Below are 15,050 nucleotides of genomic sequence, written 5' to 3'. Positions count from 1 at the left end.
TACACAAAGAGTGACACTTAATCTTTAGCTTTAAGTACTGATACCCTAAATCCCTTCTTTAGTGGATAAAAACAAATTTATGAATTGATCCTGAAGACAACACAAGTGCTTGTTGATTCTAGTATGATCAATAATATTGCCCACCATAGATATTTTGGTGAGTTCTGAGTTGATCGTTGAATGACGGCCGAAGAGAATCCGCGCACCCGCGCGGCCCCGGAGGAGCACGCTAAGGCAGACGCGGCCTCGCAGCAAGGAAGATCTGTGGGAGGCCAAGGCACGGGACCGAGCTCGGATCCTGCACGCAGGTTGAAACACCGGGGCGCGAACGCCGCGCAGGCGCGCGCATCCTGCACCGCCGGCCAGCACGAAGCCAACCAACGGCGAGAGCAGACACCCCTACGGCACTCACCTCACCCAGGCCCGGCACGTTAGCGCTGACCCACTTCCCGACCAAGCCCGACACGCCCCGATCCTCAGAGCCAATCCTTATCCCGAAGTTACGGATCCAATTTGCCGACTTCCCTTACCTACATTATTCTATCGACTAGAGGCTCTTCACCTTGGAGACCTCCTGTGGATATGGGTACAAACCGGCGTGACACCTCCACGTGGCCCTCTCCCGGATTTTCAAGGTCCGAGGGGAAGATCGGGACACCGCCGCAACTGCGGTGCTTCTTAGCCGTGTTTCAAATTTATGTAGTACGATTTTTACATGATGATGTTCCTCATCCTTATCCCATATCATTCATATTTATTTGTAAATATATAGTGTATCCATACCAATTAGTAACATACAGACATATTTTTTTTAGATGGCAGTGGTCACATATTTACGTAATCCATCATTAAAACCACGTCACTGGCTCCAAATAGAAGGTGTACTGAAGTATAAATTTCCTACAGAAGAGCCTATTACATTGCGTTTGTTGGAATGTATAGGAGTTTTCACATTTCCAGATGAACTTCAAGAAATTTCAGGGCAGGCAAGCTCTGAATCTGGATTGGAATCGTTGCTACAGAAAGTAAGTATGCAAAAGGACAACTATTTATAGAGCATGAAACATACATTAATACTGTAGATTTCTCTTGTGGAATGATCTGAGCCCTATACTTTGCTGCATGTCGGCATAACAGATTTATTCTGTTGCACTTTTATCTTTTGCTTCTCAGTCTTTCTCAGTATTTTCTCTATGATGAATAGAAGTAATATGGAATTCTCAAATAGAAGTAAATTACAGTTCTCATTGTTAACATCTCCATAATTAGAATTTTTGTTTTCCTTGTCATTCTGTGTCCCAGTGTCTTTGGTGATTGAATGGAATTAAATAACATGATCACTAGCATGTATTTTGGTGTTTGTGGAGGCAGTGGTATACAGTTCCACAACATACTGGGGTACTGAGTAAACTGAGGTTGTTTTTATAACATCATTATAAAGTAGAATTGAGGAATGTTTGGTGAAGATTACCAAGGCATGCCTCTATGTCTTTTAAAAAGATAATTTAGCCTGCATTTCTTCAGCTGCTTTGTAAAATTATCCATTTGGCTTTGAGCAGATCTGCCAAAACATTATATGAATTAATATAATGGAATAAAATTTGTAAGTACAATCAAGCTGGAGAGACCTAGGATGCAAACCAATCAGACAGTTTAGATATTACTTAAAATGCAACATATACCCACATATCCTTAAAAATGAAGTACTTCACTACGCAAGTTATGAGGTATATTTGAAAAACAAGGGTCATTCCTGTATAAAAAAATATACAGGTTAGAAAAAGTTTCTGTCAGCAATTTTAGTTTCGTAGTATTATAATAAAGAAATGTATTAGAGTTAACTGTAATTATTCCTAATATTTTTTTAATGTTCTTTTCTTTGTGTAATCTCTTTGAAGTTTGTTTTTTAGTTACAAAATTAAGCTGTTTGTGACTGTGTCATGATAAAATATGTGTTATTAACACTTAATAATTTACAGAAGGTTATGAGCCCAAGCCATGTCTAAAAGAACAAAATACCATTTTTTTTTTTTTTAAAAAAAAAGAACTTGATTCCATCCAAACTGAAGAATTTTTTGTTGAAATGAGTTGTACAGTAAGAACGTGGGTACAAATGGAGAGTATAAAGTGAATATTGATAAACTTCAAGGAGCTGATCATTGGATAAATGGAAATGACACATCTCTATGGTACTCCCTTCACATGAACTCGAAGACTTTGCTATTGATATGTGCAAATCTGTTGTGTTGCCTGAGGAACCAGCAAGTGAACAGAAGGCAGAGTATGCAGAACAGCAAAAAAATAACACAAAATCAGCAAGTCTGACAGCAGGTATGCTAAGCAGATCAGCTGCTAAACTTGTGTTGATGTGCAAAAATACTAAAGAAATATGGGGCAAACTATGTGCATGATTTGAAACTAGCAGCATGCAGCGCTAGACATGTTAAGTGAAAACTTTTTTGGATCAAAACTGATGAAATAGAAGATATTAGCACACATTTGGCTAAGAAGCAATTGTTGTTTGTAGAGCTAAATGATGAATTAATAATACGTGAAGAGAATACGTTGCCTGAAAGAATATTAAAGGGTCAAATTGTTTCTATGATGGGAAAGGAATAGGCCTATGATTATTTTAAAGATCTCTGGGAGACAATACCAGCAAAAAATCAGAGTTTTAACTTCTTACTGAAAAAACTTTGTACAACTGAAATTCATCAACAAAATGCAGTGGACATAACAGCATCTGTCATTTCTAACATATGGAAGAAGAATATGTCAAAAGAGTGAGAAAAACAAAAATTTCCATGCTGCTCAAACTGTGTAAAAACCAACTACATTGGAATTGAGTGAAACACATATTCTGATACCTGAAAGGTACATTTAATTATGGTATTATTTATAACAGAGAAGAAAATTTGAGAATTTGCAGTGCTGCTGATTTTGCTGGGCACAAGTGGACAAGACGTTCAACAACCAGCATGTGGCAAAGTACTCTCTTGTGGCAATATCATGGAAAAATCAGTAACAAAAAGTGTTGTTACATTTAAAACTGAAGCAGAAATTATTTCAGCAAATGAAGCTGCCAGAGAATTAATTTGTTAAATGAATGAGTTGAAATGACAGGACAACCTCCAACACTTTATGTAGACAATACCAGTGCATTAGAATTGCCAAATCCCTGAATATCATTGTCAATCAAAATGTGCAGAGGTTCAACGCTTCTATGTTTGTGAAAGATTTCTGATTGCTGAAGTTATCGTGAAACATATAGATGGAAAGAATCAGTTAACTGATCTTCTGACAAAGTTACTTGAGTGAGTTTGATTTAATTTGTTGCATGCAGAGACTGGAGTGCAGGAAGTCAAACAGTAACTGTTTATTTGACTGATTTTTGAGTTTTCCTTTTGGAGAAAGTGTTTTGATAAAAGGAACAATTTTGTAATGTTCACCACAAAGTGTTATTTCTTAATTTTTTTGAAATTATTTTTATGTTATCTCTATGAAGTTTGTTTTTTAGTTACGAAGTAAAGATGAATGTCAATGAACCCTGAGAAAATCTATTCTTAATAAATAAAACTGTTGTTCTGACTTAATAATTTACAACACATGCAAATCAATTTCACTTTTAGACATGATCGTTGAGAACTTCTGACCACTTTTTGCTATGTTGCTCCAGCATTTTCATCCCTTTTGCATAGAAGTTCACCACATGGAAACTGAACAAGTTGTCACAGTCTTGAGTTACTCACCACTTCTGGCCATTGTATGCAAAGCCACTGTTTTGTGTGCAAGAGGGGAGCAGGACAACAGGGTAGATGGTCAAAAAGTTCCAGATACAAGAACAGCATCTTATCTTTGGTATGGGTAAATATATGTGGACACATGTCATGTAGGAGGACAGTTGTGACTGGCACACCTCAGTTCAGTGACTGTGTCACAGTACAAATTCTATGAAGTCAATCAAAACCTTTGCCTAACCATTCCTTTACTTATTTTCATAGGCTAAAAAATAAGTACAATTGCTGGTGAGTTAGAGCACCTGTAGGTGTTTTTTCACACAACATTTTAATTACAGCACAAATTTCGCAGCTAGTGGAAGCAACGATTTTCAAAGCCTGCATTCATGCAAATTTTTTCTGAGCTTCCAACACTGAAGTGTAATGAAACAGCCATTAGTCTCTGAAAATGCCTTGTAGCATCCAATGGATGTTAGAATTATGTCATAGATGATGTATATTTTAAAATTAAGCATTATCATCCAAATTCCTATCAAACTGATTCAGTGGCTTTCACATAAAAGTTTATATTGAATTTTGATTATTCTGGTCAAACCATACTCACAGGTATTTCATAAGCACTCATCAAAGGCCAATAGTGGTGAGCGGTTAAAAATATTTGTAAGATTATTTTTTTTTAGTGTGCCAGCAATAAGTTATGTATGATTCTCAATATCATGTAAGTAAAAGCAATTGGAAAGCTGAATAAGGCACCATGTTGAAAAATTAATAATGAGTAATCAAAGCTGAAAAATTACTAAAAGAAAGGTTAAAGACCCACTGGTGTAATGTTGAGCAGAAACTGAGTACTAACTTACTTAGACAAGGATTACTATAGTTTGGATCAAATACACTGTTTGTTCAGTACCACCAAGTGAGGATATAGGTAAGAATGCACTGATACACTAATGTTTCTTCCGCAGATTAACAAGAACATGGAAAAATTTAAAACATTACTTGAAAATCTGATCACAGATATATACACTTACACATATGCAACTCTACAAAAGATGTTATATAGCTAACCATTCTCACAGGGAAATAATTTACTTGTCTTACTTACACAGACTGCATTACCGCATGGAAGCTCTATTGAACTCAGGCATTAAGTAACATTTGTGTTATGTAATAAAGTTGACCATATGTACACTAGTTGATTATACTAAGAGATTATACTAAGAGATTTGTCAAATGATTAAAAGGAATTGGCTACCAATAAACCCTTAAAGCACCTCCTAACTGTGCTTCATTAGTAACTGAACTTCCTTAATTCCAACAATGTAAAACTGTCAAACACCTCTACCTAAATATCATAATATTTCATGAATTTGTTGTTAGGAACATCTTGCTGGATCTTAATTGCATGGAGTGTGTTTTTTAAATGTCTGATTACACAAAAACTGGATAGAAAACATTAATGTACATGGATATCATTAACATCTCTTTCTAAAACCACTTTTGGTTTGGTGTGCCTAACAATTTATCATATGAAACCGAAACAAACTTGGCATCTGATTATGATATATCAAGTGGAATGTATAACAATAATGCACATGAAAGGGAGGCTTATGGACAACTCTGTAAATATACCTTAGTAATGAAAACACAATTTGGATTCAGACGAGGCAGTAGTGGAGAAGCAGCACTTGCAGAATTTACTAAAACCACAATGGTGGTCCTGTTAGAGGTGACTGTGTAACAGGAATATTTATAGATTTTTTCCAAGGTGTGTGACAGTTGATTACAAAATACTTTTCCCCAAACTAGAGATACTAAGAATAAAAGGAGTATTAGATAGAAACTTCCAATCACATCTCTTGAATAGAGCACATAGCACAAAAATTTCGCAAACCAATAGAAATTTCTGTTGCATAGAGAATTGTCTATCAAATGATAAACATATCAATAAAGTAGTCCCACAGGGGTATAAATTGGACCCATTCTATTTTTTATCTGTATTAATGACTTCCTAGGAAGTGTCATGCAAGAAGAGAAACTCCTGTTTGCAAACAACAGCAGTATAATAATCAGAGATTAACGACCAGAGCTACTACAGTGCAAAGCTGATGACATGCACAAATGATCAGAGGAGAATAAAGTAACACTTATCATAAAGAAAACAAACAGTATGAATCGCTATACAAATAAAAATAACAATATTAAATGTAATTTAAATGGTGACTTGGTAAACTGTGTAACTAACAAAATGTTTTGTGATTGATATAGATAATTAACTGAAATAGAAAGTATATAAGTATGTAATTGTAATTAGCTCACAATAATTTATTGTTCATATGTATCTTCAGTTTTCTAGGGCATAGACAGACAGAACTTTAGAAAAGAGAAGAAGGCTCTTAGGATTATAATTAAAAATAATAAATGCTCTCACTGCCTTGAGCTGTTTAAAGAAACAGGGATTTTGACTGTCTCCTGTGAAAATATTTTCCAAGCATTGGTGTTCCAATACACCAGGAAAATATACATCACCATGCCACATATGGCTCCATACACAAACATATCACAGAAACCAATGAAGGCCCTCACTTAGAAAGAAAACAAACTGAGAACTCAGAACAATATCAAGGATTAAAACTAGGTGATACATCACCTCATATCTTTAAAGGAACATCTGAAATGGACAGCTTTGAAAAAAAAAAAACTGTTAAAGCATATATCTTATCAAAAAAGTTGTTTGTAATGTAAGATTATTTAAATGAAATCATGATTATTTGTGCATGCTGCATGCTCCTGACATCTGTTCCTCTAATGGCAAACTGGTTTTATCTATATCTGTAGGCCAGCATTATATAGGAACGTTCATGAAAACCTGTCTCACTGACTTCTTTAATATTCATCACTGTGTGGGTCAAAAACACAAAGGATAATATTGTTGCTCTGCGCTGCCCAATTGTTATAGAGGGTTGCCAACATAATTTAGTGTTTCATCATGTGTGCAGCAGTAGTTGTAGTACTTTGTTAGTGGATATGTATTGGACTTTTAAAATGGTTCAAATGGCTCTAAGCACTATGGGACTTAACATCTGAGGTCATCAGTCCCCTAGACTTAGAACTACCTAAACCTAACTAACCTAAGGACATCACACACATCCATGCCTGAGGCAGGATTCAAACCTGTGGCTGTAGCAGCAGAGCGGTTCTGGACTGAAGCGTCCAGAACCGCTCGGCTACAGTGGCCAGCTTGGACATTTTATCTGACCCTCAAGTCACAAAATGTGCTAAATGAAAGTGATGATAATGAGGACCATAAAGCATTGGAATAGGTCAAAATTGTGTCAGTGGTTTGCTTAGTGTGTGTTCTTTTATGTTTTGACTCTAGTTTCACATGAATTAGTAACTTTTCAAATGTCAAAATGCAGTATTGTCACTAGCTTACACATGGGAATTTTGTGACTTAACATTAATAACAAATACAATCCTAAATATGAATTGTTATTTCGTAACAAAATCATTAAATTATTTTTTCACAGGAAATGTGAGACTTGGTTTGACCTATGAGGCAGGTGTTGTAATTATAAATTTGATTTTCACAAATATCAATTTTTCCCAAACTTTGGGCTCTTATGGTTTCCATTGCCTCCAGTCTATTTACTTGTTACATGTAGACACCTGACAGAACCTTCGTGTGTGTGACATGCTTCATAATTATTTGTGAAGGAAATTTGACTGTGATCACATTGGTCGGATGGTAGGAAAACAGGTTGTAAACTTCAGTTCAACCGAAGGATGTTGTTAAATTGTAGTCTGTCTGTAGACGAGACTGCTTGCAAAACACTTACATAGCCCATTCTAGTATATTGCTCAGATTTACTGGATGCACAGCAAGCGGGAATAACAGGGAAGCATTGAATATATGCAAAGGAGATGATCACAGTTTTATTTGACTAATGACAAAATTTAAAACTTATAGTGGCAGATGCTGGAAGCCAGACTACCCAATGAAAGCTTATTTTCAGTGTTCAAGAACATGTATTAGTGAAGGTGTCCATACGGACTGTGGTGGAAAGATTAATTAGTTGTTATTCCTGTGATGTATATATGAATGGAACAGAAATGAACCATAATAAGTGACAAAATGGGAAGTACCTTCTGCAGTGCACTTCACTTAAGATGTAGATACATTAAAAAAAAAGTGCAAAATACCTAAGCAGAGATGGGTAGAGGACAAATGTAAGGATGTAGAGGCATGTATCACTATGTGTAAGATAGATAGGGCCTATAGAAAAATTAAAGAGACCTTTGGAGAAAAGAGAACCATCTGTATGAATATCAAGAGCTCAGATGGAGAACCATTTCTAAGCAAAGAATGGAAAGCAGAAAGGTGGAAGGAGTATGTAGAGGGTCTATACAAAGGCAATGTACTTGAGGACAATATTATCGAAATGGAATAGATGAAGACGAAATTGGAAAAATGATACCGTGTGAAGAAATTGTCAGAGCACTGAAAGACCTCAGTTGAAACAAGGCCCTGGGGGTAGACAACATTCCATTAGAACTACTGACAGCCTCGGGAGAGCCAGCCCTGGCAAAACTCTACCATCTGGTGAGCAAGAATGATGTATGAGACAGGCAAAATACCCTCAGACTTCTAGAAGAATATAATAAGAAAGCAGGTGTTGTCAGGTGTGAAAATTACTGAACTACCAGTTTGATAAGTCATGGCTGCAAAATACTAATACGAATTCTTTACAGGAAAATGGAAAACCTGGTAGAAGCTGACCTCGGGGAAGATCAGTTTGGGTTCCATAGAAATGCTGGAGCATGTGAGGCAGTAGTGACCATATGACTTAGCTTATAAGATAGATTAACGATGGGCAAACCTATGTTCCTAGCATTTCTACACTTAGAAAGCTTTAGAAAATGTTGACGGGAATACTCTCTTTCAAATTCTGAAGGTGGCAGGGGTCAAATACAGGGAGCGAAAGGCTATTTATAATTTGCACAGAAACCAAATGGCAGTTATAAGAGTCAAGGGGCGTGGAAGGGAAGCAGTGGTCGTGAAGGGAGTGAGACAGGGTTGTAGCCTATCCCCAATGTTATTCAATCTGTATATTGAGCATGCTGTAAAGGAAACAAAAGAAAAATTAAAACTTTGAGATTGGCTGAAGATATTGTAATTGTGTCAGAGACAGCAAAGGACCGAAGAGCAGTTGAATGGAATGGACTGTGTCTTGAAAGGAGGATATGAGATGAACATCAACAAAAGCATAACGAGGACAATGGAATGTAGTCCAATTAAATCAGGTGATGCTGAGCGAATCAGATTAGGAAATGAGACACTTAAAGTAGTAGATGAGTTTTGCTATTTGAGGAGCAAAATAACTCATGATGTTCAAAGTAGGGAGGATATAAAATGTAGGCTGGCATTGGCAAGAAAAGCATTTCTGGAGAAAAGAAATTTGTTAACATCAAGTATAGATTTATGTGTCAGAACGTCATTTCTGAAAGTATTTGTTTGGAATTAATCCATGTGTGTATGTGAAACGTGGATGATAAATAGTTTAAACAAGAAGAGAATAGAAGCTTTCGAAATGTGGTGCTACAGAAGAATGTTGAAGATTTGATGGGTTGATCATGTAACTAATGAGGACATACTGAATAACTTGTCTAGAAGAAGAGATTGGTTGATTGGACATGTTTTGAGGCATCAAGGGATCACCAATTTAGTACTGGAGGGCAGTGAGGAGGGTAAAAATTGTAGGGGAGATGAAGAGATAAATACACTAAGCAGATTCAAAAGGATGTAGAGAGCAGTAGTTACTTGGAGATGAAGAGGCTTGTACAGGATAGAGTAGCAGTGTCTGGACTGAAGACCACCACAACAACAACAACAACAAGAAAAGAAAGGATGCTTAGATGGAATCTTGTGGGGCCCATTTGAACTCCAAACTGTGACCCTCACAATAAATTATCTGTAGTGGGATGGCTAAGATGATGTTTAAATATTAACTTTTCTAAAAGTTTTGAGAATTCTAGCGGAAGTGAAATCCTTATCCCCTTTCTTATATAGTGGGTTCACTTCAGTATTTATTACTCAGTTGTTGGGGAAAGTTTTGCTGATAAATGAGTGGCTACATAATTAAGATATTACTAAACTTAGAAAAAAAACAATGGTTAATGTTGTTAAAATTTTATCAGAAGCACCAGATTTTTTTATACAAACTTCCTCACAAAACAAGTGAAGCGTCCAGATGGAGAGGAAAAAATGAAATGAAATTAACAGGTTGAAAAGGTATATGATATTTCAATGGTGACAACAACTTTACAAAGAACTTGGCAGTATAAGCCCAGTTATCAGTATGATTGTGTATCCTTAGTAGTACAATATATTTCAGAAAGCTGGTAAGCTTGCTACCTAATGATCTGTTCATAGAAAGATTCTAAAGTCATCCATCACTACACCAGTAATTTCGCAGTGTTCTTCTCTAGCTGTGAGAAATCTAACATCTTCACTGTATACAGTCTTAAGTGGTTAATGTACACTGAAGATCCACCAACATTATGGTTACATCTGCAGAAGTAATTGTAGAAGACATAGTCCTTTATTGTCAGATTAGATATATCACTTCCATTTAGCACATGTTCACTGATGTATAGTACGTCTGGTTGTTTTCCACTTAGGAGTATTTCTGCTTCTACTTTCTTGTTAGCAATATATTGAACATTCTGATGTAATACTTTTATGTAATTTTTATTCTGTTGACTTACCTGCTGTGGCTGTAATCTGAGAGCATATTCTATAGTCCATAATTTTTTGTGTGGTGCCTGTATTTTGCATTTTGAGCTGGAGCATCTGATTTTCACCCATATCAGTCAGTATTAGTTTCCCTTGCTTCTAATGATTTTGCAGACATTTGTAGGTTAGGTTAGGTTGGGTTAAGTTAGGTTAGGTTAGAAACAGTCTGCAGAGTGTTACTGACTCCACTTAGGTACTTTTCATACAGAAACTTGTTTGCGCCTATGAAACCTGCCCCAGGATGATCTAATTGTTCTTCGATGGAGCAGCTTATTTTCGAGATGTATTCATCTGTCATTGACCTTCTTTTTGAACCTGCTAAGCTTTATCTGGGTTCCTGCATAGACATTTCTTGCTGAACAAATCGTGTTTCTTGTTTCGTTAGTAATTTCTTCTTTACCGCTGCTTTGAAATGCATTCATTCCAATGTGATTAAAGAGACCTATGTATTATTGTCTTTTTTTCACAATCCAATTTTGTAGTGGCTTGTTTTGCATTTACTGTATTTTTAAAATGTTTTTTGAATTGTTACATCCTACTTCTGGGTCACACATCTATTTTGTGCTTGGGCATACTGATTTTTTTGAGCAGCAAGTCACCAATTATTAGAAAAACATTTTCAATTCCTTGCATGCTGTGGCCTTGTATTTTGTATACTATGTGTCACCACCTTTAATTTATATTTATATGCAAATTTTTGGTTTGCTGAGTATATCGTGATATCATCAGACAGACTGAATGTGTTGTTGTTTTTGAAATTCATTAGCACCCATTCTTTTTCAAGATTTTTTTTTCATTTGATGAATTTTAAATGCACAACACTTCTTTTCTTGTATTAATCTATTTTCTTTCTTTATAATCCATATTTCAGTTTTTAATACTTCAATGTGATTTTGTAGTACCCATGTAATCTCAGTTTTTGAAACTACTGCACTGCTTCATCACATAAACAGCTATGGTATGGCCATAAAAAATCATCTCTGAGTGACCCCCCCTCCCCAACCACACACACACAAAAAAAGAAAAAAAATTCTTCCCTCTCAGCACCATCTTGTCAAATGATGCAGTGTCTGTTATTTTCTGCTCCTTAAAGACTTTAAAGATGACTGTTCTGAGAAGCCAAAATGTTTTCTGTTATTAGCATAGATATTTTTTTCAAAGATTGTTATTATTGTGTTTTAATTTGCTTACAGGTCGAAGATGCATGGAAAACAATTGAATTCGTTGTCTTACCTCACAGGGATAGCAAGGATGTGTTCATTCTTGGAGGGCTTGAGGAAATACAGCAAGTTTTAGATGATAGTAATATTAATATGAGCACAATAACAAGTTCACGTCATGTGGGGCCTATCAAGCCAAGAGTGGATGAGTGGGCCAGTCAGCTTCAGTTGTTTAGTAATACTTTGGTAAGGAATCTTTTATATGAACACAGTAATATTTTATATTTTTCTGAATTGTAGTCTTCTTACTGGAGGGGCTCTTCCATGTATCAGACAGATGCATTTGACAATCAGTGTTAGTTATGATATCCCTTTTTAATTGTGCGAAAAGAAAATTTTTAGTTTTGTGTATGTTTTATTTTAGGATGCATGGATGCTATGCCAACAAGGATGGATGTATTTAGAGTCTATTTTTTCTGCTCCAGATATACAAAGGCAATTGCCTCAAGAAGACAAGATGTTTAATATTGTTGATAAATCATTTAAGGATATAATGAGAAGGACTGCAGAGGTACTGAACAAATTGTTCTTAAGAGAGGAATGTAGTTGTAATTCGTGATATACTTTACAAATGTTTTCTTAAATGAGTGTTGTTCCATACTGTGGAACATCATCTCATCTAGGAAAGAAAAGTTTTGTCTGTTACAAGTTATAACATACTCTTTTATTAATGTTGCTCAAACAGTGTTACCTATTTTAGGATTGTAGTAAAAGTTTAGGTGTTGTTTGTATAAAGTATATGTAACTGTTGATGGAGGCTGAAAATGGTTTGCAATGTTCTTGTTTGTAGAATCCACTGGCTATGCAAGCATGCACAGCTCCAGGCTTACTGGAGACATTCAATAGAAATAATGTCCTACTTGATCAAATTATGAAATGTTTGGAGGCTTATCTGGAAACTAAACGTGTTGCATTTCCACGATTTTATTTCCTTTCCAATGATGAACTTCTAGAAATTTTGGCACAGGTGAGTCACTAGACATTTCATTTGTAATGCTATAAAAATTATCTGGTGTTTCTTTTCCCTAACCACCATTTCTTTTGAGACAATTAGTGTCGAAAACATCCGTACAACAAATAAGACTAGGTACAATAGGTAAAGGAAAGAAGGAGAGGATCTAGATAATATTTACATACACTGGTATTCAAAGAAATGAACTACCGACAATAAGTTTTAAAGGGTGTAAGATTTTTATTCAAAATGTTAGGAAACAGGAAATGATGTGCACCAGCCATAAAGTCTTAAAATAAATGTAGTTCTTTTTAGGAATGAGTATTTCCATTAATTAGCATTATTTTTATTTACTTATTTTTTGCTTCCCTTAGCTTATAATGGAATTTGGTATATTATTTTTGAATATTTGATTATTTGCTTTGTTGCTTTGATCATTGTTCATTATACATATTAGCAAATTAAACATTTCTTTGAAATGAACCTTTTCTACGCAATAAATAACTGACCTAATATGATATCATAGGACATAAGTAAATGAAAACAGGAAAAATAAGTCAATGTTTGGACAGTTTCACCTTCAAAATCTACTATTTGTCATAATACTCAACTTGTAGGAGCTTCAATGTTCAAAGGGATTTGTAACATTTGTCTTCCAGTGCAGGTTCTTATCAGTATAAACACCCAAGAGCGTAGGATGATTTAACCTCATGAATTATTTTCAAAGGTTATGTCAGGTCTCATCCTGTGCAGAGGTGCATGTATCTAAATTCACTTACAGTCTGTTTGTGGAGAACCTGTTATTAATTGTTGACAAAATTTCATTAAAATTTTAAAATGTAAAATGTTTCTCTGTGATGCTTAATTATAACACTCAAATCATAAACTAAAAATTTAATACCTATGAATATGATGCAAGACAAAAGGAATAGTTTCATGTCCAGTCAGTACCAACATCAGCCTACCAAACGTCCACAATAAACAGTGGTATACAAATTTGCAACAGTGTTCCACATACGGTAAAAATCATATCATTCTCACTTTTTTGTAAAACCTTAAGGGCATTCTTATCAGAGCATTGCTTTTATTCCGTAGCAAAATTTTTAGAACTTTTGAGATACAAGAGACTTGGGACAGGACAGCAGAACTACTGCAAGTAGTGCAAGCAGTGCAAGCTCTTTTGTGGATAAAGCTAAAATTTATGTATCTACTGAAGTAATACTGTATTTTTACAGTGTTGTGTTACTGTTTTGTTTTGCATTTATTCTGTGTTCCACAATCTGGAAAGATTTCTCAGATGAATGAATAAATAAGTGAATAAATAAATAAATCAGAAAACAGAACTATTCCTGTGTATTGCATACCTAATGGCAGATCATTTATGGCAGATCATCATTGTGGTACACATGTTAGTTGCATATTTGTGTTAGTCCAGAAGATGTATTTTATTGGTTCAGGGGTGAGCATTCCTCAATGACACTGTGGTCAGGTACATCCTGTTACCTAGATATCTACTCTGCATTTGTACTAAAGTGAGAATTTTTCTTAGTGTCTTACTATTCCACATGTGACATGTTAACCCTTTCACTGCTGTGGATGTGTATACATGTCGTGCTACACATTTCCGCAGGTGTTCTGTATGTGTATACACATGCCACTTGGAATTTCCTACAGAACTATAAAACTATGAATGCGTTTTCTGCCACTGGCAACTCATGGCTGCAGATTAGGTACTTCCATATCTCTGTGAATAAAAATGTTTTGAGTATTTATCTTGCAACGTATGTGCCTCATTGCATGCCATCGTTTGCAAAAATCGTCTTGAATCTTTTATGAGATATGATGATTTTTATGACCACATGTTTTGCAGTGTGCAAGGACCTGAATGAGTATGTTTCACCTGTTCTTTGGATATAAAACCCCATAACTTGAGGATGAAATGAGGTATTCTGCTCTCAGTTTTAAATAAAATATCAGTATCTTATATACATTTCATTTACTGCAATCAATGAGCTATAAACAACCATACATGAAGTTTATTCAATTGTTTTTACCTCTAAAAAATCTTTAAAATTTCGTATGGTATTTTACTTAATTTAACACAACATTGTAACTATGGTGTATAATGAAAAAATATGCAGTTCCTTATGAACTGAAGATATCAGACTGTATGATGATGTGCAAAAATCAAATTTTTTCACCTAACAGTTTTCTTAAAAACTGACAATCATTATTTCAAAGCAGCAGGCAAGTCCACATGGATGAAAATGGGCGCTTTGCACTAAACCATCCATTGGATATAAAACCCAATAACTCATCAAAGAATTGAGGTTTCATTCTGCTCTCAA

The 15,050-nt window shown here is 35.3% G+C and overlaps 1 protein-coding gene across 1 annotated transcript in view; it reads left to right on the top strand.

The window, feature by feature from the left end:
• LOC126365881 (dynein axonemal heavy chain 6) overlaps positions 1-15,050 on the top strand; it is a 1,020,408-nt gene that overhangs the window by 275,388 nt on the left and 729,970 nt on the right. Inside the window, exons 18-21 of the mRNA XM_050008578.1 lie at positions 816-1,025; positions 11,724-11,936; positions 12,115-12,261; positions 12,541-12,717. Of these exons, the coding sequence (XP_049864535.1) occupies positions 816-1,025; positions 11,724-11,936; positions 12,115-12,261; positions 12,541-12,717 (747 nt within the window). The remainder of the gene's footprint in view (positions 1-815; positions 1,026-11,723; positions 11,937-12,114; positions 12,262-12,540; positions 12,718-15,050) is intronic.

The sequence above is a fragment of the Schistocerca gregaria genome, chromosome 4 (genome assembly GCF_023897955.1).
Source record: "Schistocerca gregaria isolate iqSchGreg1 chromosome 4, iqSchGreg1.2, whole genome shotgun sequence".
In the NCBI taxonomy this organism is placed as follows: Eukaryota; Metazoa; Arthropoda; class Insecta; order Orthoptera; family Acrididae; genus Schistocerca; species Schistocerca gregaria.
Note: the sequence above shows the minus strand (reverse complement) of the source record. Positions and strands in the feature narration are given on the sequence as shown.